The sequence below is a fragment of the Haematobia irritans genome, chromosome 3, assembly GCF_050003625.1.
Source record: "Haematobia irritans isolate KBUSLIRL chromosome 3, ASM5000362v1, whole genome shotgun sequence".
Classification (NCBI taxonomy): domain Eukaryota; kingdom Metazoa; phylum Arthropoda; class Insecta; order Diptera; family Muscidae; genus Haematobia; species Haematobia irritans.
In genome coordinates this window covers 119,533,086-119,557,739 of record NC_134399.1, presented here as the reverse complement: position 1 = coordinate 119,557,739, position 24,654 = coordinate 119,533,086, and the positions used below count along the sequence as shown (strand labels likewise).

Genomic DNA, 24,654 nt, shown 5'->3' with positions numbered 1-24,654 from the left:
CATTTTATGTTTTGTGAAACGCCCAAGCGCAACTAGCTTCTTATAATTTATTTAAATAAAATCGATAATGAAGTGTTGAAAAAATAGTTATTTCGCTTAAAATTGTAAAAGGTATATTGGTGAACAAATTTTGATTTTCCAAATGGAATAAAGTGATTTACAGACACGCTGCCTCCATCGAGAATGTCTGATTGTTTGAAGCGTCTCTTATTGGCGTCGTCCTATCACAACCCATTTAATGCGCTCTACAGACTATCAGTTATTCCGGGCGACAGTGCTCGTGTCGAACATATCCCATATATTGTGCACATTATTATCGATACTGCTGCATGTTTATGGGATCGATAACACATTTACCGATTATTTAGTCATCGCCGACAAGTCGTATCGATCCTACACACTGTAAGATTCTTTACCGACATTCCGTCCGTAATAACTGATAGTCTGTAAAGCGCATAACATATTTTTATGCATTAATAAAAGATTGATGTTGAGTTACAAGTTACATGTTGTAGCGTCTATCAGCCAGTGCTCTTATTCCCAATGGAGGCAGCGTGTCTGGAAAAATATTTGAAAAACTATCACTTTATTCAATTTGGAAAGTCAAAAATTGTTTACCAATATACCTTTCACAATTTTAAGCGAAATAACTATGTTGTCAGTACTTCATTATCATTTTTATTTAAATAAATTATAAGAAGCTAGTTGTGCTTGGTGTTTCACAAAATATAAAATGGCTCTTGTAACAATAGTGATGGCAAAATACTTCCATGCGAATAGAGGTGGCAAAATACTATCAAAGTTGCAGTGTCACTTACGAGTCTGTGGTAGCGATGAGGATGAAATGGAACTTTGAAATGCTGGCAAGGTTGTACAACAGTGGTTTTAGTACTACAAATGCGCTTTTTGCAACCCTGCTCCAATTTTCCTTGTAGATGAATGTGTGTGTGCGCACACGGGTTTGTGTTTGTATTGATATATTTACAAACAGTTGTTAAATCCTCAAATCTACGAAATCTCGTCATTTTGCCAGTCCGAACACTTGAGATTTGTAAAGAGATGTTGGTTCTAAATAGCGATATTTCGTGTCTAGTGCGACTAAAACATTGGCAACGCTGCATCTCTATATCCTTATAGTTGATATACACATTTCAAAGGTTGAATTACACACCATGTGTCAATCAGTGCGTTGATTTTTTTCTGTTTGCGGCAGACTATTCGAGCTTTTGATTTCAAAGAGAAATTTCAACTCTTCCGCATATTACTCATGGTATGTAATTCTACCTTTAAAAGGTGTATATAAACTATAAGGATATAGAAATGCAGCGTTGCCAATGTTTTAGTCCTAATACAGCATGTGTTTAAACGGCCCATAAGTTTTATGTCATGTTTCGAACGGCAGAAATTACCACTATCTGCTGGCCCCCATACGCCGTCAAAATTTATCTCGGCTTCGTTGTGTGTGTGTTAAAAAGTAGGCATAAAAGAATAGAAGAAATCCTCCTATAATTATAAAAAAATATATACATATATTTAAATAATGAATTTAACAATTGTAGTGAATGATTATGAAGTTAATTACCTAAAGTAAAGTTTATTATTTGCCAAAACAGTGTTTTATAGTGCTTCTCGTTCAAGTTTGGTAGGAGGAAGTGAAGTCGAAAATTTTAATACACAATACACATAAAAATTCAACACAAAAAAAGTAAAGTGACAAGTGCAACTGAACAGCAGCAGCAGCAGTGGAGCAGATAAAATTGCCAGATGGAAAATGTCATAAAATCATAAATGCTAATATTATTGTATTAATAACAACTAAAAAGAGGTAGGATAGTTGATAATTGTATGGAATTTGTGATTACTAAACTATAGTGAAAGCTGTTTTATTTTACATTTTATTTCCCTTCATCTTTCGTTTCTGCTTTCTTATACACGGTAGTGTTGCGTTGTTGTTGCTACAGGAAGGGACGACAAAAATACATATATTGTGAACGTTTATTATGATCCTTGTTAAAAAAAATGGTTAATTGAAAGATTGGTCAACAAAAGCAAAAAACGATAGTTCAGGTTTTTATGTTAATTATAAAACAGATCTCAAGGCCCTCTATTAGAATTTATGAAGGCCAACACAATGTAAAGGCACGTCATTTTCAAGGGCCTTTGCAATGGGCAAATACCCATCTTATGTATTTTCTTTGATGATCATTCGCCAGTCTTGTGTACTTAATTAGAATCCTGTTACCTGATTGGATTCTTTGAAATTCTTATTAGGCATTTCATTCTCATATCATATTCGACATCACGTTTAACTAAATATGTATGTAAAATTCTCCTCATACCGAAAGAGTTCACACAAATTCTTATCAAAAGTCACAGTTGTGTTATTTTTTTGGTTCTCCGTTCATATGAATCAAAATTTTCAATGCTTTTTCGAAACAAGTAAAAAGTTTTCCGCACTAAGAATTCTCGTCCGTTAATTATATCCGAACCTTTTAATATCTATTTATCTTATATATTCCCGTTATAATTATTATATTTGACATATCTGTTATTGGCAATACTACCGCCTGAAAACATCTATATTGTACCAAAACCTACTCGTTCATCCAATTTACAAACATCGCTATAGAAATCTATCCAGCCTTTTTGCTCGAGAGTGAGCTGCATGAGACACCATTAGATATTGGTGTCTCAAAATTCTTGTCAAAGAATTTTCGTCAGATTATAATCTTGGCTAGCCACCAAACCACAACGTCATTTAGCATTGAAATGACTGTACTGACCTGAACTTACTTAGATCAAAAATGGGAGCCACCGTGGTGCAATGGTTAGCATGCCCGCCTTGCATACACAGGGTCGTGGGTTCAAACCCAGTTTCGACCCAGGTATATCCCACCTCAGTAATGCTGGTGGCATTTCTGAGTGTTTCAAAACTTCTCAAAGTGGTTTCACTGCCGTTCGGATGCAGCTATAAAAAGGATGTCCCTTGTCATTGAGCTTAACATAGAATCGGGCAGCACTCAGTGATAAGATAGAAGTTCACCACTGTGGTATCACAATGGACTGAATAGTTTAAGTGAGCCTGAAATATTGGGCTGCCACTATACCTAACCCTAACCTAACTTACTTAAATCAAATTGGTCTGCTTTGGGACTTGTGTTCCATGTGTAACTAAGGCCCACATGACACGCGAACACGAAAAAGTTTTTAAACGGTGGGATATTCCCTCTACTGGGTGTTTCAAAGATTCGTTAAGTGGTTTCACCGCAATGTAAAACACCTTTCGAACTCGGCTATAAAAAGAAGGTCCCTTGTCATTGAGCAGCACTGATACTATAATGGACTGAATAATCTAAGTGGATTTAAAATAACGCACTTCTAATTAGACAAATTCTATTAAAACCTGATAAAGCACTATAACAATTACTAAAAATATACCTTTAATTGTTGGTGGGATTATTCTTTAACAGCTGTTGGAGAGATTCTGTTCACATACCATTGAATGGTTGCTTGTCCTAGAGTGGCTGACATCATTTTCTTTGTTAGTAGTTTTTCTATCAGACCTTGTATTTAAAGTTGTCAAATCAATTTATTATTGAAATCGAATGCAAGTTATTTGTTTTTGGCTTATTGTTTCTTCATAAGCCACAAATTTGTAGCCATCGACTAATAGTGAGTCTTAAAACTACATCTTGCTCATGCAAGGCAGTCTCTGAAGACATTACCCTCGGTGCATGTATGTTGCCGTTTTGAGAAGGACCTTGAGTCAATGTCGGTATGTTGATACAGGCTTTGTATATAGCCGAGAAATACTAGATAAATTTGTTAGTCACTGCCTCCACTTTTTCTCCAGAGTAATTCTAACTTGTCGGGAGGTTCTGATATAATTTCACTCGCAGTATATTACCGTTGATGACATTATGGATACAAAAGGTGAAAATCTTTTTCTACTAATTGACTTTCTGTCAATATAGTTTTTTGTAATATTCATATTCGACTAATCGACTTTTCATTGACAATTAAATATCGCAACAACAGAATTTCGGAGACATTTAATGTACTCCACTCTCCAAAGCGATTTTTCCAAAAAATTACATTTTTTATAAACGAAATACACTACCTTTTACAGTTCTTCGCTTATCCTTACTTAATCTGATCGAAAATACAAACCAAATTATTTTCAGCTGTTACAGCAGCTCAGGTAAATAATGAACATAGCTCGGTTGTGTACGTACGACAAAAGGAAAAATGAAAACTTAGGGTTTTTAAAACCAAATCGGCATGTTTTATTGAACAAAGGCATAAAAAATCAACAAAAAAGTAATTTAGCACAAGTTTTATAATATTCTTACAAACTTTTTAGTATAAAAAATTCAGTAGTGTGATATTAAAAAGAAAAACTGGTTTTTGTACATTTTCTCCATGCAAACTCGGATCTTCGTTCGGAAAAAAGTCCCGCTGCACTTATTGCCGCTGCTCTTAAATTTGAAGAGAACTCTTCCAAATGATTAGTATAGATTAGGCTCTGAATCTGGTTAATCGGCCTTTTTATGCCAAAGGCACTCGAGCACAGTCTTTAGGTTCCATTTCTGAGAAGTAGAAAGATTTTAGTTCAGTGTATCCGATCTTCGAAAAGAGCGACTGCAATTACCCTGGTTTATGATTATACAAAATGTAATATAGTATATGTAGATTCCAAAAAAATATAGATAATTACCTCATTCATATATTATACAATATTTTTTTCTCCAAGATCAATAAATATTATTTTTGATAATGAAATAAAACCCTATGGCGGTCTGTTTCATCATCTTGTAACTTTTTCATTGAGGCTCTATTTCAAATCAATAAATTTTTCGTGACGAAAAAAATCCAAATCAGGCACTATTTCATTTCCATGTTAGGGGCTTATTTTCCGGAGCCGGGTTGGTAGCACGGTTGCAACAGTTTGTAGAATTCTACCAAACGTGGTACATTTTTTATTGTTTGGTAGATTGGTAGAATTCTGTATGTTTTGGTAAATTTTGCAAAATATTCTTCTCCAACTAAGGGGTACTTCATAAGTTTTCAATAGAAATAAAATTTTGACAAAACTTTCAATAGAAATAAAATTTTTGACAAAATTTTCTATAGAAATAAACTTTTGAAAAAAAAGGAAATACTGTAGAACTAAAATTTTAAAAAAATTTCTATAGAAATAAAATTTTGACAAAATTTTCTATAGAAATAAAATTTTGACAAAAGTTTCTATGGAAATTAAATTTTGAAAAAAAAAATCTATAGAAATAAATTTTGACAAAATTTTCTATAGAAATAAATTTTGAAAAAAATTTCTATAGAAATAAAATTTTGACAAAATTTTCTGTAGAAATAAAATTTTGCTAAAATTTCCTATAGGAATAAAATTTATTCAGACAAAATTTTCCATAGAAAAACAATTTTGTCAAAATTTTCTATAGAAAGAAAATTTTGCTATATTAATAAAATTTTGACAAAACTTTCAATAGAAATAACATTTTTGACATTTTCTATAGAAATAAAATTTTTGACAAAATTTTCTACAGAAATAAAATTGTGAAAAAATTTTCTATGGAAATTAAATTTTGAAAAAAAATATATAGAAATAAATTTTGAAAAATTTTCTATAGAAATAAATTTTGAAAAAAATTCTATATCAATTCAATTTTGACAAAATTTTCTATAGAAATAAAATTTTGACAAAATTTTCAATAGAAATAAAATTTTGACAAAATTTTCTATAGAAATAAAATTTTGACAACATTTTCTATAGAATTAAAATTTTTGACAAAATTTTCTCTAGAAATAAAATTGTGAAAAAATTTTCTATGGAAATTAAATTTTGAAAAAAAAAATGTATAGAAATAAATTTTGACAAAATTTTCTATAGAAATAAATTTTGAAAAAAATTCTATATCAATAAAATTTTGACAAAACTTTCAATAGAAATAAAATTTTGAACAAAATTTGTAAAGAAATAAAATTTTGACAAAATTTTCTATGAAAATTAAATTTTGACATAATTTTCTAAAGAAATAAAATTTTGACAATATTTTCTATAGAAATAAAATTTTGACATTTTCTATAGAAATAAAATTTCTTTATTGTTGTTTTTGATCTCAGCTTAAAACCATGCATTGACTAAACTACAAGTGTAGCTCAACCAACAGAGGAAAAGTATGCTTGTCAAATTTATTTGGGCAAATCCCTACACACAAAAACAATTTTTTCTGATTCAATCACGAAATTAATTGATCCAATTAATTTTTAATTGAAATGTCTTCAATCACAGAAATGATAGTATCAATTAAAAAATTAATTGAAGGTCAATTAAAAAGTTAATTGATCCAATTAAAAAATTAATTGATACTATTATTTTTGTGATTGTTTTTTGTTTCAATTAAAAAATTTGTTGAATCAATTAAATTTTTAATTGAATATTTTTTAAAACTCAATTAAAATTTTAATTGGAAAAATGTTCGTGAAATTTTTGTGTGTGTATAGACTGCAAGATGGTTGGATGTACAGCTGTTTCGGAATTACCTCATTCCTCATCAGCATCCTCTACTTGCAGCAAAACTATCAACCAATTATCAGAATAAATTCGGGTAATTCACTCAACCCAAAGTGAACTACTGCCTAAACAAATTTGCAAGCATATCTCTTTTCCTTTGCCAAACTCAAATCATCGATTTGAATGTAGTTGGCTGGGTTTGTTTTTTAGCGTGCTCCCTCTATCTTCATTCGTTTTGTTTCTTATTGTCGGTTTCTCTTCAATCGTTATTGTTGTTTTTGATCTCAGCTTAAAACCATGTATTGACAAATACAAGTGTAGCTTAACCAACGACAAAATTTTCTATAGAAAGAAAATTTTGACAAAGTTTTCTATATTAATAAAATTTTGACAAAATTTTCTATAGAAATAAATTTTTGACAAAATTTTCTATATTAATAAAATTTGGAGAAAAAAAATGTATAGATAAAACATTTTGACAAAATTTTCTATAGCAATAAAATTTTTACAAAATTTTCTATAGAAATAAAATTTTGACAAAATTTTCTATAGAAATAAAATTTTGAGAAATATACTATAGAAATAAAATTTCTATGGAATTACAATTTTGAGAAAATTTTCATAAAAATAAAATTTTCAGAAAATTTTCTATAAAAATAAAATTTTGACAAAATTTTCTATAGAAATAAAATTTTGACAAAATTTTCTATAGAAAGAAAATTTTGACAAAATTTTCTATAGAAAGAAAATTTTGACAAAATTTTCTATAGAAAGAAAATTTTGACAAAATTTTCTATAGAAAGAAAATTTTGACAAAATTTTCTATAGAAAGAAAATTTTGACAAAATTTTCTATAGAAAGAAAATTTTGACAAAATATTCTACAGAAAGAAAATTTTGACAAAATTTTCTATAAAAAATAAAATTTTGATAACATTTTTATTTTTGATAAAATTTGCTACAGGAATAAAATTTATTTTGACAAAACTTTCTATAAAAATAAAAAAAAAAAAATTCTACAGAAATAAAATTTTGCTAAAATTTCCTATAAGAATAAAATTTATTCTGACAAAATTTTCCATAGAAATACAATTTTGTCAAAATTTTCTATAGAAAGAAAATTTTCCATGGAAATTAATTTTGAAAAAAAATCTATAATAAATTTTGACAAAATTTTCTATAGAAATAAATTTTGAAAAAAAAATTATATATCAATAAAATTTTGACAAAACTTTCAATAGAAATAAAATTTTGAAAAAATTTGTAAAGAAATAAAATTTTGACAAAATTTTCTATGGAAATTAAATTTTGACAAAATTTTATATAGAAATAAAATGTTAAATTTCCTCTAGGAATAAAATTTATTCTGACAAAATTTTCTGTAGAAATAAAATTTTGACAAATTTTCTATATAAATAAAATTTAGACAAATTTTCTATATAAATAAAATTTTGACAAAATTTTCTATAGAAATAAAATTTTGAGAAATATACTATAGAAATAAAATTTCTATGGAATTACAATTTTGAGAAAATTTTCATAAAAATAAAATTTTCAGAAAATTTTCTATAAAAATAAAATTTTGAAAAAAATTTTCTATAGAAAGAAAATTTTGACAAAATTTTCTATAGAAAGAAAATTTTGACAAAATTTTCTATAGACAGAAAATTTTGACAAAATTAAATTTTGAAAAAAAAATCTATAGAAATAAATTTTGACAAAATTTTCTATAGAAATAAATTTTGAAAAAAAAAATTATATATCAATAAAATTTTGACAAAACTTTCAATAGAAATAAAATTTTGAAAAAATTTGTAAAGAAATAAAATTTTGACAAAATTTTCTATGGAAATTAAATTTTGACAAAATTTTCTATAGAAATAAAATGTTAAATTTCCTCTAGGAATAAAATTTATTCTGACAAAATTTTCTGTAGAAATAAAAAAAAAAAATTTTACAGAAATAAAATTTTGGCAAAATTTTCTATAGAAATACAATTTTGACAAGATTTTTACAAAATTTTCTATAGAAATAAAATTTTGACAAAATTTTCTATAGAAATAAAATTTTGACAACATTTTCTATAGAAAGAAAATTTTGACAAAAGAAAATTTTGACAAAATTTTCTTTAGAAAGAAAATTTTCTTTAGAAAGGAAATTTTCTTTAGAAAGGAAATTTTGACAAAATATACTATAGAAAGAAAATTTTGATAACATTTGTAATTTTGATAAAATTTCCTACAGGAATAAAATTTATTTTGACAAAACTTTCTATAAAAATAAAATTTTGAAAAAAAAAAATTCTACAGAAATAAAATTTTGGCAAAATTTTCTATAGAAATAAAATTTTGACAATATTTTTACAAACTTTTCTATAGAAATAAATTAACAGTATTGAAAAAAACAATGTTTAATCAGGCATACTTTTTATGTCTAATTAAATCCGTGATTGATACTATCATTTTCGAGATTTGAGCAATCTCGAAAATGGTAGTATCTAGATTCTAATTGAATCAGAAAATCATCAGTGTTTCTGTCTAGTACTCAAGATCTATGCCATTTCTTGAAAATTTCGCAAATTGTCCAAGGTCCAAGGAAGAAATATTATCAACAATAATCTTTCTTAAAAAAAATCAAAACTATTCTCAATTTCAATGGCCTTCTTATTGTCGAAGTTTCTACCCAAAAGAACTTGTTTGCATTGCATTGTTATTGGTGTAGCAATTTCATGAAGGCATCACAATGAAATGTTTCGCTTGGAGTACACCACAATCAGTCAGTCATTTGACGCGCCATCACAGAACACTTGATGCTACCTCCTATTTTGTTCTTTTTTCACTGAATGATGTTGGTTGGAACGGGTGGTGGTCATTTGACGCGCCATCACAGAACACTTGATGCTACCTCCTATTTTGTTCTTTTTTCACTGAATGATGTTGGTTGGAACGGGTGGTGGTGATAGTGATACTGATGGTATTTTCCCACTGCTCACAAAATATTCTCTTTGCCGCCCACTTTTGCCTTCATTCTTCCAACACTCATCATCGTCTTCCGTTTTGTTTATTTTTGTTTTTTTTATTTGTATCATAAAATAATGCATCAGTTTTATGCAATGAAACCTCTACTCCATGTGAGCACATTGCTACTGTATTCAGGTTGCCTATGAGAAGTGAGCACACAATTGTTCTAGCCACTGGTACTGGAGATGATGATGTGATGACGCTGGCAATAATGATAGTGATGGGTGGCGCCCACGGGTGTAAAAGGTGCTGGCAAAATGGTGGTGGTTGTGATGGCTGGTGTGTGCTATGTTTACAAAATGTGTGTTGTCGGTCGGTTGAGAAATTTTCGTTGAGTGGGTCAAGGTTAGATGAATATTATAAATAAAGTCATTGTTTCTTTATTTTTTGTTTAAAATACATTTATTCCGTCCATGTAGTTCCTTCCATAGTTTGTACTGATTATTATTATTCGCATTTCGTAATTACGATTAGCAAAGCTTATGGAAAATATTACTACAACGTTTTATATCCTGTTGATGATACATATGTGAGGATACATTACCTCAATTTACACAAGTCTAAACGGTTAGCCCTCTATGTATGTAGCAATTGGGAATTCCCTTATACGGTATACAAAATTGTGTGGGAGATATTCCTCGAGAGAAATGCTTTTAATTTTTTGTAGATCTTATATTGGGATTTTCAAACACATTTTGTTATATCCGTTTTCACCATTGCATAGAGGTCTAAAAGTTCTATCTTTCACATATAAATCTGTATGCCCTCCAATGTGATCACGTCTTTCTCTTTCGTATATGCTTCATTACGGCGATTCAAAAGGTTTGTGGCAAACGGGTTTTATATCAATCGACTACCTACTGTCCCAGTAATTTCGAAGTAGTTTCGAAGGCACAACATTAATAGCACTACCAAAAATGTCCTCCTAAAGATGTTCTTTATTTTAATTTAATCTAAATTTAAATTTAATTTGTTTTTCTGCATGAACGTAACATAGTCGATCAGACCCCTAAGACAGTTACAATTACAATACAATAGCATTACCACGAGGAAGACTTAAATATAAAACCAGTAAGGAAAGTCTAAAGTCAGGCGGGGCCGACTATATTATACCCTGCACCACTTTGTAGATCTAAATTTTCGATACCATATCACATCCGTCAAATGTGTTGGGGGCTATATATAAAGGTTTGTCCCAAATACATACATTTAAATATCACTCGATCTGGAAGAATTTGATAGACTTCTACAAAATCTATAGACTCAAAATTTAAGTCGGCTAATGCACTAGGGTGGAACACAATGTTAGTAAAAAAATATGGGAAACGTTTAAATCTGAAGCAATTTTAAGGAAACATCGAAAAAGTTTATTTATGATTTATCGCTCGATATAGTATATGTATTAGAAGTTTAGGAAAATTAGAGTCATTTTTACAACTTTTCGACTAAGCAGTGGCGATTTTACAAGGAAAATGTTGGTATTTTGACCATTTTTGTCGAAATCAGAAAAACATATATATGGGAGCTATATCTAAATCTGAACCGATTTCAACCAAATTTGGCACGCATAGCTACAATGCTAATTCTACTCCCTGTGCAAAATTTCAACTAAATCGGAGTTAAAAATTGGCCTCTGTGGTCATATGAGTGTAAATCGGGCGAAAGCTTTATATGGGAGATATATCCAAATCTGAACCGATTTCAAGCAAATTTGGCACGCATAGTTACAACGCTAATTCTACTCCCTATGCAAAATTTCAACTAAATCGGAGCAAAAAATTGGCCTCTGTGGGCAAATGTGTGTAAATCGGGCGAAAGCTATATATGGGAGCTATATCTAAATCTGAACCGATTTTGCTGATATTTTGCAAGTTTTTCGAGACTCATAAAATATTCGGATGTACGGAATTTGAGGAAGATCGGTTGATATACACGCCAATTATGACCAGATCGGTGAAAAATATATATGGCGGCTATATCTAAATCTGAACCGATTTTTTCCAAAATCAATAGGGATCGTCTTTGAGCCGAAACAGGACCCTATACCAAATTTTAGGACAATCGGACTAAAACTGCGAGCTGTACTTTGCACACAAAAATACATCAACAGACAGACAGACAGGCAGACAGACAGACAGGCAGACGGACATCGCTAAATCGACTCAGAATTTAATTCTAAGCCGATCCGTATACTAAAAGGTTGGTCTATGATTACTCCTTCTTGGCGTTACATAAAAATGCACAAACTTATTATACCCTGTACCACAGTAGTGGTGAAGGGTATAAATATGGGAAACGTTTAAATCTGAAGCAATTTTAAGGAAACTTCGAAAAAGTTTTTTTTATGATTTATCGCTCGATATATATGTATTAGAAGTTTAGGAAAATTAGAGTCATTTTTACAACTTTTCGACTAAGGAGTGGCGATTTTACAAGGAAAATGTTGGTATTTTGACCATTTTTGTCGAAATCAGAAAAGCATATATATGGGAGCTATATCTATATCTGAACCGATTTCAACCAAATTTGGCGCGCACAGCTACAATGCAAATTCTATTCCCTGTGCAAAATTTCAACTAAATCGGAGTTAAAAATTGGCCTCTGTGGTCATATGAGTGTAAATCGGGCGAAAGCTATATATGGGAGATATGTCTAAATCTGAACCGATTTCAACCAAATTTGGCACTCATAGCTACAATGCTGATTCTACTCTCTGTGCAAAAAATTGGCCTCTGTGGTCATATGAGTGCAAATCGGGCGAAAGCTATATATGGCAGATATATCCAAATCTGAACCGATTTCAACCAAATTTGGCACGCATAGTTACAATGCTAATTCTACTCCCTATGCAAAATTTCAACTAAATCGGAGCAAAAAATTGGCCTCTGTTGGCAAATGAGTGTAAATCGGGCGAAAGCTATATATGGGAGCTATATCTAAATCTGAACCGATTTGGCTGATATTTTGCAAGTTTTTCGAGACTCGTAAAATATTCGGATGTACGGAATTTGAGGAAGATCGGTTCATATACACGCCAATTATGACCAGATCGGTGAAAAATATATATGGCAGCTATATCTAAATCTGAACCGATTTTTTCCAAAATCAATAGGGATCATCTTTGAGCCGAAACAGGACCCTATACCAAATTTTAGGACAATCGGACTAAAACTGCGAGCTGTACTTTGCACACAAAAATACATCAACAGACAGACGGACAGACAGACAGACAGACGGACATCGCTAAATCGACTCAGAATTTAATTCTATGACGATCGGTATACTAAACGATGGGTCTCAGACTTTTCCTTCTTGGCGTTACATACAAATACACAAACTTATTATACCCTGTACCACAGTAGTGGTGAAGGGTATAAATATATAAATAACACTTAAAAATATATATCTCAAAATAAATCATGATAACTATAAATAACACAGAATGAGAGCAATAACAACATTATAAGAATAATATAAAACTAAGTTAAATAAAAAGTACGAACACATTCTGTTCTACTACTTATAAAATTTTGTATTTGAAAATGAAAACGAATTCAGGTAAAATTTAAGTTAGGTATTTTAACAGCACAGGGAGTTCTTTTAATTCAATTTTTTATAACTCGCTTTTGTTGTATATTTAATGGGTAATTTTAACTTTTTTTCAAATATGTTAAAAACAGAGTAAGAATTAATAAAATGGTACAAATTATTGAAAGAATAGAAAAATAAGAGGTCAAACAAGCGTTAGAATGCATTAAAATTCATAAAAATTATTTATTTGGCAAAATATTACAAAATTTTTCATTCAATTTTTAACTAAAATACTGAATTCGAATCACACCTTAAGAAATGATGGACATCCTTCCTATGACAAGTCCAAGTTAAATCCATCGCTTCTGCGCCAACGCTTTTTTTGCTGGGGTGTTAGTGATTTTCTAAGGTGCTTAAGAAGTAAAATCTATAATTCTGGGCCGATATGATATGAACCAATTTTTGCATATTGGTTAGAGCCCATATATAGACATTTCAGCCGGATCGGACGCTCGTCCAAGAGGATCCGCAATGCAACACTGGGGATCGGTTAATATGGGGGCTGTATATAATTATTGACCTATCTGGAACAAGTTAGAACCCTATTCTAACACCACGTACTAAATTTCCACCGATTCGGATAATATTTGCTCTATCAAGAGGATGCTCAAGCCATATCTGGGGATCGGTTTATATGGGGGCTATATAGTATAATTATGGAGTATTATGGAACAATTTTTGCAAAGGTGTTATAAGCCATGTACTAACACCATGTACCAAATTTGCACTGATTCGGATGATATTTGCTCTTTCAAGAGGATGCCCAAGCCAAATCTGGGGATTGGTTTATATGGGGACTATACCTAAAAGTGGCCCAATATGGCCCATTTGCAATACAATCTGACCTACGTCAATAACAGCAACTTGTGCCAAGTTGTTAGCATATTTTCTTCGGAAGTTATCGTGATTTCATCTGGCGAACGGACGAACATCGCTAGATCGCCTCAGAATTTCACCACGACCCAGAATGTTTATACTTTATAGGATCTGACACACGATTGTCACAGTTGGTAGAATTCTACCAAAAATGGTAGAAATGACATTTTGACAAAATTTTATATAGAAATGCAATTTTGGCGAAATTTTCAAAAGAAATTTTGAAAAAATTTTCTATAGATATAAATTTTTCTGTAGAAATAAAACTTTGACAAAATTTTCTATAGAAATAAATGTTGACAAAATTTTCTATAGAAATAAAATTTTGATAAAATTTTCTATATAAATACAATATTGACAACATTTTCTATAGAAATAAAATTTTGAAAAAATTTTCTGAAGAAATAAAAAAAGTTGTAAGAAAAATAAAAAAATTAATAAAATTAAAATTAGGGAGCTAACCACACATCACAGGGGTTAATTTTTATAAGTGTCAGGCCTGCGTATTCCTGAACCCCTTGATGCAACGCTTCGAACTATTTGTTGCGGATATTTCGATCACATTTGAATTCATAATAATAGTAATAAAAAACTTTACCCACTGCTATATAATTTCACCTTCCAATTTAATTCCAGAATCGTTCACCAAAACGTCGCAGTATGCTCTTATAGGTAATTATCGAAGAACTTACACCATACACTATAAAAAAAGGGAACATTGAAAAGCACACACTATGATTATTCTCAAGCGAACAAAACTTTGAAAACACAAATGGCCAGCTCCTAACTCTCATGTCTGGAGGTTGGAAAGCTTTGTGGAGTGTTTTTGTGTGCGTATGGAAAGGAACATCAAAAAGGTTTTCTAATCTCAAAAATATATCTGGAAACTTGTGATCCAAAATACTGTGGAAAAAATAATTAAAACAAAATGGGTGCAAGTGCATCTTCTGGTAGTTATCCCTCTGTAATGACCTCTTCACAACAGAGTGGTCATTCATCGGGGATTAGTGGACTGCCACCTGGTACAAGCACTAGTTCAAGTTTACTGTTGCCCACCACCGGAGGCAATTCTCTTTTGTCCGTCTCTGTGGGCAATAGTAGTGCTGGTGGCGGTGGAGGTCCACACTTTCGGGAACATCGACGAAAACGTGTCACTGGGTTTGCCACATTGAAACGCAAATTTATAAGACGGCGGCGATCTTCAAAAGCCTGTGATCATGCCAGAGTTTTAAGGGATTTTGTATCGGACTGGACACCATTAGAGTTGGCAGCATTATGTGAAGAGTATGAATCATTGTCAGCTCTGCGGGACTTATCGGTGAGATTTCCAATATCTGTTCAATTAATAGCCAATATTTAATTTATCCTTTCACTGGTGTTTCACAGATGCAAGCTGAACTGGCCCGTCCACCTGCTACCACATACAAACAAGATCTTGCAGCTCTTTTTGAAACGAAGACTTGTACAGACTGTGATCTCGTCTTCCGTGGCGCCATATTTCCAGTGCATCGTTGTATACTATCGTCACGTTGTACATATTTCCGAGACCTATTAGCCGGTTGCCCCGGTTTTGGTGCTCGCATTTGTCTCGAGTTACCCGCCTCGCCTATAGATGTTCAAATGTTCGCCTCACTGCTGCGCTATCTCTATACGGGAGACCTTTGTCCACATGACTCTAGTATCGATATAGGTCTATTGCGACAACTGGGCGATGATTTTGGTACACCAAATCCACTGGAACATGATTTGCGGTATTTATTGGAGACTGGTGATTATGCAGATGCCGCCTTAGTGTTCACTTCAGAGAATTGCGGTAGTGGTGGAGGTATGTTGGGAGGTGTCCCAAGTGGGGTTGGTGGCCTCAGTACATCACTTGGTGCTTCCGGAGTATTGGGTGGTAATGATGTCTTCAATCGTCCCGATTCGGGTAATTCCGAATACGGCTTTCGCCCTAAGCTTGAATTGCCTTGCCACAAGGCGATACTAAGTGCCAGATCGCCCTTTTTTCGTAATCTCATAGCTAGGCGAACACGTAACATGGATGCCGAATATGCCGAACGGGCATTACACGTCCCCACACGTATTGTACTGGATGAGACCGTGATACCAAAACGTTATGCTCGTGTTCTTTTACATGCCATTTATTTGGATACTGTAGACTTAACATTAATTTTAAGAGGTGCCAATTCTGGTACTACAGCGGCTGGTTCGCTGGGCGAAGTACATGCACTGACGGCTGGCCGTACAAGGCCAACACCTTTGGAAGAGGCCATGGAGTTGTATCAAATTGGTCGATTCCTAGAACTAGACATATTGGCTCAAGGCTGCGAAGATCTCATATTGGAATGGTTAACCCTGGATACATTACCAACGGTGCTTAAATGGGGTAGCCAGGTAAATTAGTATAATCACTTCCATTTGTTGCCACATCTATTTATTGTTTGTTTGTTACTTTTTTTTTGCTCTTCCAGCCCCATGGTTCAGCGTGGGTCTTCCGCCAAGCTTGCCAATATCTACGTGAGGAATTCTCAGCAGTCATTTCATCACCCGTACTCCATCAGCTCGACAAATCACAACTCATACATGTTTTACAATCGAATTTTTTGCAAGCTTCTGAATTGGAAGTTCTCCAAGCCGTACTAAAATGGGGCGAACAAGAGCTTATACGACGAATGGAAGATCGTGAACCCAATATACTCTCACACACTGCCCATTCTGTAACACGCAAAGGTGTTAAAAAACGTGACTTAAGTGATGTTGAACTAAGGGAGATTTTGTCGGACCTTCTACCTTTAGTGCGTATGGACCATGTTCTGCCTCCAAATAGTGAGGTTCTTGCCCAAGCTATACGCCGGGGATTGGTGAGCACTCCACCCTCACATATGATCGGCGATGAGAGGGAAAACCTTAGGGTTAATGCCTGGATCAGAGGTGGCAAAAATCAAGGTCTCTTTGTGAGACCTCGTCTATTTATGCCCTACTTTGAGGAAATAAAAGCTTTGCTGGAAGACCGTATGACCTCATCACATCATCAAGCCGAACTGATGAGAATGCGCCGATCTCGACAAATGCCTGATATACCAGACACTTTATACATGGTTTCTCGTATGAATGCTGCCTCAAATAGCGGTGTGGGAAATTCAGGCGTGGGGACAGGTACCGATACTGTAGATATCCTGGCAGCTGCCGCAGCTATACCACCACCAGATACTCAAACATTGGCTGCCATGTTGAAAAGAGAGCACAAGTTGCGGCAATCCCAATTATGTCAAAGGGCCTTCCATTTGCCTCTGTCGTCAAAACACGAAATCGACCGGCAAATACGCTTGCGGGTAGTAAGGGAGTTCAACTTACCCGATGCTGTTTCCGATTTACTGGAGACTTCCTTACTAGGCAATCCACGTAGTGCTATGCCAGAAGAAGTACAAAATATGGCTGATTCCACAACAACAGTGCAGTCGATTGATGATTGTTGTCTGCTCGAGGACGATGATCAAAGTCCTCCTCCATCACCGGCGGCGGCATCCTCAGGTTCTGTGCCTAGGCATACCTCAGCCATGGGAGCTAGTTATCTTTCCACCTCATCGACGGCGACATCATGCAGTGGTGCTGTAGGTGGTGCTGGAGATGCTTTACCTTCTTGTTATACAAGAAATTTAACATTCCCCCGACAGCATGCAGCTGGCTTACTGGGATTAGGCATGGGTTCTGGTCTACCACCAAATTTTGCACGTCTTTCAGCGTCAGCCCATCATCGCAATGATCTTCCTGCTTTAATAACCGAAGGTGATTTTCGAGGTTTTGCACATGGAAGTGCCATTGGTTTGGATATGGGTGGAGCAGAAGGTGGTGCCATGGGCTGCTCTGATGGTGCTGCCAACGGCCACCTTTCGGATATGATGCCTGATGTGGCTATGGCAACAGCTTCTTTAGGTCAACTACACTTGGCTAATGCAAGCAGTTCAGCGAGTAGCACAAATGATATGCCCGAATCCTTACAACTGGATTTGGGAGATGGATCAAGTCATATGATGGGACCAGCACCGGGAGCAGCGGCGGGACCAATGGGAGGTCTGCGAGGATTGCAGGTGAGTGGTATATACACAAACCAATGTTACAGCTACCCTCAGCACTTCAATATTTCAAATAGGTAGTATTTCAAATAGGTAAACTTTGTCCATTATGTCTTGTAAATTTTAGCATATTAAACTCGGACAATGATTTTCTTGTATTTATTGACTATTTGTTATTCTATTATTCCAATCAGTTAGCTAGCTTTTCAGTATTCAAGAGTTCTTAGCAGTCAGATGTTGGAATTTAGAATGAATTTTGTAAAAGTCTTTATGATATGGATACATACTTTAGGCTATAAGACACAAAAAAAAAAACCTTTTCGAAGACATCGATATTACGTCTCTACCGGCGGGGACGAAAGGTTGGGTTAGTGAAAAGGAGGTTCCCCTAGGCGGGATGATATCTCCGAAACAATCATGACTTTCGGGCCTCTTATAGATCAAATCTGCGATCAATTAAATGTCTACCTAGTTGATCTTTCACAGGAAAATATTTTAGGACAATAACCATCAGCCAAACAAATGCAACAGTGTTTTCGTAACACTCCCATCATCTGTATGTGGATACCAAGATTATGCACTGGAGGAAAGAGACTTCCCACAGCAGTTTTAGACTAACTAAAATCCTATTATCTGTAAGTGACAGCAGCGCCAAATCTAAATGGGCGACAGACTGCTTCCTGTTGCCGTGGTCGATTTCGCTGCCGCTTTTTGTTGCTAGCCCTTCACCTCGACCATAATTTGAATTTCTGAATAGAGGCGACGCCAACAATACTTGATAACAGATATCACTAGAAAACTATAAGCTGATAGCAAAAAAATAATTTTAATTGTTTCCGTTGATTTTTTATTTTTGCCGCAATTATAAGTTGGAAAATCAAGAAAAATATTAAGGTTTACCTTGTAGATACCTTCCCAGAAAAAAACTCTCATTACCAAGTAATATTGGTGGTAACTTTTTTCAAAGATGGGTAAATACTTATTAAAATGAACATTTGTTTTATTACGTGGACTTTTCCTATGGGGAAAGTACTTCCCCTATGACAGGACGAGAAAAGGAAAATATTATATTTTCCTCGGACATCGCGTTATCATTCTTGCAATTATATTTATAGAACAAATTGTGATTCGAAGGACCATATTTGTTCTGAATTAAATTCGCACATTAAAGAAACAAACAAAGAATTAAATTCGCACATTAAAGAAACAGACAAAGAAAACAAAAAGTACAGCGAAAAAAAGTACAGATTTTTAGTATGCTGAAAACCAGCAGTCAGTGTTTGCTATTGGCAGCATTATTTTTTGCTATGAGTGTATCGTAATCCATAAAAAAAGCAATAAAAAGTTATTTCCCATCAGGGCTCCAACCCAGGCAACGAGATGCCACGTGGGCTGTTAGGCGAGTGTTCTACATGACATTCATTGACAGTAAGTCATTATTTCTAAGTAAGAGTTTTGATGGTGATAATGAAACAAGAGCTGTTTGTAATGAGTTTTTCACTTCAACGATTTGCAGGGCACATATACCTCCGGATAGATAGCAACGGGTTGCAAAACTACATAAAATTGGCAATGACACCGAGTTTCATGACCCAATGTTAATTAGGGATGCAGCGTAGTGCAATGGTTTGCATGCCCGCCTTGCATACAGAGGGTCGTGGGTTCAAACCCAGTTTCGACCAAACACCAAGTTTTTCAGCGGTGGATTATCCCACCTCAGTAATGATGGTAACATTTCAGAGTGTTTCAAAGCTTCTCTATGTGGTTTCACTGCAATGTGAAACGCCGTTCGAACTCGGCTATAAAATGGAGGTCCCTTGTTGTTATTGAGCTTTATATAGAATCGGACAGCACTCAGTTATAAGAGAGAAGTTCACCACTGATACCACAGTGGTGAACTACAATGGACTTAATAGTCTAAGTGAGCCTGAAATATTGGGCTGTTACTATACCTAACCTAAGTTTTATTAGTGACGTCAAACAAAAAAGCGACGCCGAGGACGACTTCATGAATAAGGGAGAATATTTATCTGTTCAGGATTGCAGCCTCCGTGGTGTAATGGTTATTATGCCCCCCTTGCATACAAATGGTCGTGGGTTCAATCCCAGCTTCGACAGTACCCCAAAAGCCTGTGACATTACTGAGTATTTCCAAGCTTCTCTAAGTGGTTTTACTGCAATGTGAAACGCCGTTCGGACTCGGCTATAAAATGGAGGTCCCTTGTCACTGAACTGAACATGGTATCGAGCAGCACTCAGTAATAAGAGAGAAGTTTACCACTGTGGTATACCTAAGGAAGGACATTTATCTATTCAGGATTGCGATGGAAGATTTAATAACTTTTGAATGCCGGACATACGTCAATTAGATGAAATCCAAGTGAAAAGGTTCGGTAAAGTGTGTTAGTTCTGTATTCAGGGGTGCCAACTCTGACGATTTTTCGTCATTTTGACGATTTTTGATGGTAAATTTGGCCTCTGACGATTTGACGACGATTTTAAACAACTTAGTTATGAGATGACGATTTTTTAAAATGCTCGACTCAAGTGTTTCCTTTTAAGGGTTTTTGACGATTTTTCAAAGAGATGTAGTTATAAGTTGACGCTTTTCATAAGTTGTAATGTAAACATGTTATTTTGGATCTCAATAATATGACAATTTATATGTAGCTTGCTCCCAGCCGTCTCCAATGTAGAAAGAAATTTCAAAGCAATCAATATAAATAAACCTAAAATTCGAAATCCCTTTGAAACTTAAACATTGCAAGGTATTCTTTTGTCTATAAAGCGAAATATTTTGATTGCTATGAAGCCAGTTTAGTTAAATTCAATTTATTTATTTATTCATTACCGATAATAGTAATAATAAAAAAAATTATACATGAGCAAGTAATAAGGATTTAAATTCGCTTGGAGAATAGGAAATTTTTCTGTCAAGAAAATTTTGTTAAACAATGTAGTACATATGGTCACAATCAGATATATTAATTTAAATTAATTAAAAATTTATTTCAATTAATCGTCGTTTAAAAAACTGGAAACTATATGACTTACTTAGAGATTTAAATGGCATTATTCATGTAACTAAAATGAATAAACCCCTTTTTAATAACAGCTTTATTGTGTATACAATATATGGATGCCTCAGATGTTTGAATAAAATTTTTATTTTGTTCCTAAATCTTTTTTTTTTCAACTGTTTTATGAGTGACGATTTTTTGACGAATTCTTTGGGATGAAGTGACGATTTTGACGAAAAATATTTTTAAAATTGACGATTTTCAGCCCAAAACAGTTGGCACCACTGTCTGTATTACCAAGGTGCCGAGTTCGATTCCATGCTGAATTAACAATGTCAACGAATATTTGCGTACGTGAAGTATTAATTTATTATTAAACAAGGGTGTGAAGATAAATTCGCGAGTTAAATTCGTCGGTTTTGTCTCGGCTAAGAAAAATTAAAATTTGTGGGACGAATTTATGTTAACTTGAGGAACGCATCAATTATTAATATGTAAGAATACCAAGCATTCGTAGTTTTATATCGTTGAAAAATTAAGCCATAAGAGATAACTCTACAGTCGTAAAAACAGTCAGTATATCCTGAAGTAATGGATATAACATAGCAAACTGAAAAAAATACAATCATATAATGGATACTTTCATTCGTAAGATTCTTAAATAACTTCAGAAGTCTCATGTACAGTATTTGAGATATAGCGTTACTAGATATCGGCTATATATAACCCTAATATTCGATCGTTCATATCTGGGAAAATACTCTTGGTGAATTGACCAGACAAAATGTTAGTAATAGATATTGACAGGGGCGAAAAATTCAAAATTAAAAAATCAAAAGTCTCATGTACAGTATTTGAGTTATAGCGTCACCGATATCGAATATATAGCCTCGATATTGGATCGTCCATATCTGGGAAACCATTCGTGGTGAATTGACCAGACAAATTGTCAGTGGGTCATACTAACGAGGATAAAAACCCAAATTTAAAAATTAAAAAATCTCATGTACAGTATATGAGGTCACCAGATATCGGTTATATATAGCCCCGATAAGAGAGAAGTTCACCACTGTGGTATCGCGATGGATTAAATAGGTACGGTCACACTAATCAAATATTTGACAGCAATCAAAAAAGAATTCGTCACCACAGCGAAACCAGCAAACATTATTAGCTCATATTTGGTACATAACATCACGATAGGAACGATTTCCAAAACCTGTACCCATTTATTTCGAATGTTTATCGAAAATGTTCCTGGAATAAAGTTTGACAGTCATTTTGGTCAAATATTTACACAGTGTGACCATACCTTAAGTGAGTCTGGAATATCGGGCTGCCACTATGCACCTAACCTAACCAATCTTAGCCCCGATATTAGATCGTCCATATCTGGGAAATGGGTCTTGGTGTATTGACCAAACAAAATGCCAGTGGCACATATTGACGAAGATAAAAACCAACATTAAAAAATCAAATGTCTCATGTACAGTATTTGAGATATAGCGTCACCAGATAGCGAATATATAGCCCCGATATTGGATCAATAAGATATCTGGGAAACCGTTCGTGGAGAATTTACCATATAAAATGCCAGTGGGACATACTGACGATGACTGATTGTGTGTAGTAGTTTTTAAGGCCATCGAATACACACTTTATGCAGTAAAGAGTTGTTTAGGGTTGCATACAGTAGGTTCCGTCCGATTTTATAATAATCCCACCAAATTTTATATATTTCAGCATCAATTGCCTCCTAGCAACTATCATCATTTTATGCAACGTTCAAATTCACCATTTGATGTGTTACGACAAGGCCAACATTCACCAGCACCTGCGCCACAACAGCACCCTCCACCCGGGACGTACAATACAGGTCCACCACGTTTCTTATAGAGTTTGCGTGTGGCCCCCGATGAGGGCCTTTATTTTAGCATGCCTTTTTGACAAAAAGCACAAACCCCCAACTACAACCACAACCTACCAGGAAAAAGAGCCACAAACACAAGTAACATTACTACTATCAAGAAAAGAAACAAAAATATCTTTGTGTAAAATCCTTAAACAAATAAAACGTAAACCACCAAAACAAAACATACCCCCATTAAAAATTGAACGGTTCCCCCTTCGCCCCATTCACCAACCTTATCTAAATTAAATCTATTCTCATCTACTTAATTTACAAACCCAACCAAAATTCATATACGATATTCTCAGCTAAAATAAAGTACACGCTCTCAACAACAAAACAATAAAATAATAATGAAAAAGCACACAGTAAAAATAAAATTCATCTCTAAGATGAATGAACAAAAAAGACGAATTAGTTCTTTTGATTATGATTTCTCTGAACTGAAGTTCTCTGTAAAAAGAATATGAATACATATACCTACATCATTACATTATAAATAAAAACACATATGCTAGAAGAACATTCTGCATTTTCTGCTTCTTCTATTTCCCACATGCCATTTTTCAAACTAAGCCCATGTCATTACCTTCCTTTTCCCATTGGCGCCACCCTACAAAATAGTGACCTACAAAATTCCACATTGCTATCTGTCTATCTATCTCCTACTTATATTCTACAATAATATTATTATAAATATAAACAATCTAGATTATAACGTTGTTTAATAATAATTTTAATTTTCATTCGATTTAATAGACTTTAGTAATTTATATATTGATTGATATAAAAAAAAAAAAAACAAACAAACAAAAACATAACGAAAAACGTTGTTAGCAAATATTTTTATTGTATTTAAATTAAAAACAGAAAACCCCATCAAAAAACAAGCTCCAAAAAAAAAAAACAAAAGAATTCAAAATAACAATTTAGTTGTATATTAAAAGAAAAATGAAAAACAAAATAAAATAAATAAACCCCAAAATGTGAAATGAACAAACAAATTTGCCCACTCCTTTAAAAACTGCGTTTGAATTACACACTCATATATAAAATTAAAAAAAAAAACAAAAAATAAGAAAAGTTAAATAAATTTAATGATAATAAAATAAGTAAACAAATGTTATAATTTACAAAATTATTAAGCAAAACAAAAGAGAATGAGAAATAATAATAAATCTAAAACGGAAATATAATTACATATAAAAACAAAGTCTTTAATTTAATTGTCAGCAATAAAAAAGCATAATGCAGCTAGCACGAGCGAGATGGCGGATTGCATGGTTCATTCGAGGGTTGCCTTTTTTAAATTCGGGATTGAGCAACCCTAGTGTTGCAATCTTCCAACTGATAGATCTATCGTAAAGCTTGACATTTTTGACGTAATATGTCCTCAGAACGTTTTGACATACAAGTGCAATTTAAAAGATTTATCTCGCCTAAGAAATGAAATTAAATCGTGAACATTTCGTGCGATTATTTTATACAACTTTCGACGTCTATTAACTCAACAACAGTGCATCGATTAATTTATGCCCCTGTTCCCAAATCCACTTCCAGGTGAATGTGAATCAATTCCACGATTTTCGTGTCCTACAATCCACTTTCACCAGAATTTTTGTGAAATCAATTCA

General features: G+C 33.4%; 2 protein-coding genes across 2 annotated transcripts; one reads left to right on the top strand and one right to left on the bottom strand.

Annotated features, from left to right (window-relative positions):
• Window positions 1-655: 655 nt before the first annotated feature.
• On the bottom strand, window positions 656-1,706 carry LOC142231726 (uncharacterized). The gene is made up of 2 exons (XM_075302351.1): window positions 1,583-1,706; window positions 656-1,503 (listed from the first exon to the last, which is right to left on the bottom strand). The coding sequence occupies exon 2, from the start codon at window positions 1,119-1,121 to the stop codon at window positions 720-722; it is 402 nt and encodes a 133-aa protein (XP_075158466.1). The 5' UTR covers window positions 1,122-1,503; window positions 1,583-1,706; the 3' UTR covers window positions 656-719.
• On the top strand, window positions 1,449-23,428 carry LOC142231725 (BTB/POZ domain-containing protein 7). Its single transcript, XM_075302350.1, has 5 exons — window positions 1,449-1,825; window positions 14,655-15,336; window positions 15,405-16,412; window positions 16,490-18,106; window positions 22,855-23,428. Exons 2-5 carry the CDS (start codon window positions 14,947-14,949, stop codon window positions 23,005-23,007), a joined length of 3,168 nt encoding a protein of 1,055 aa, XP_075158465.1. The 5' UTR covers window positions 1,449-1,825; window positions 14,655-14,946; the 3' UTR covers window positions 23,008-23,428.
• The last annotated feature ends 1,226 nt before the right edge of the window (window positions 23,429-24,654 follow it).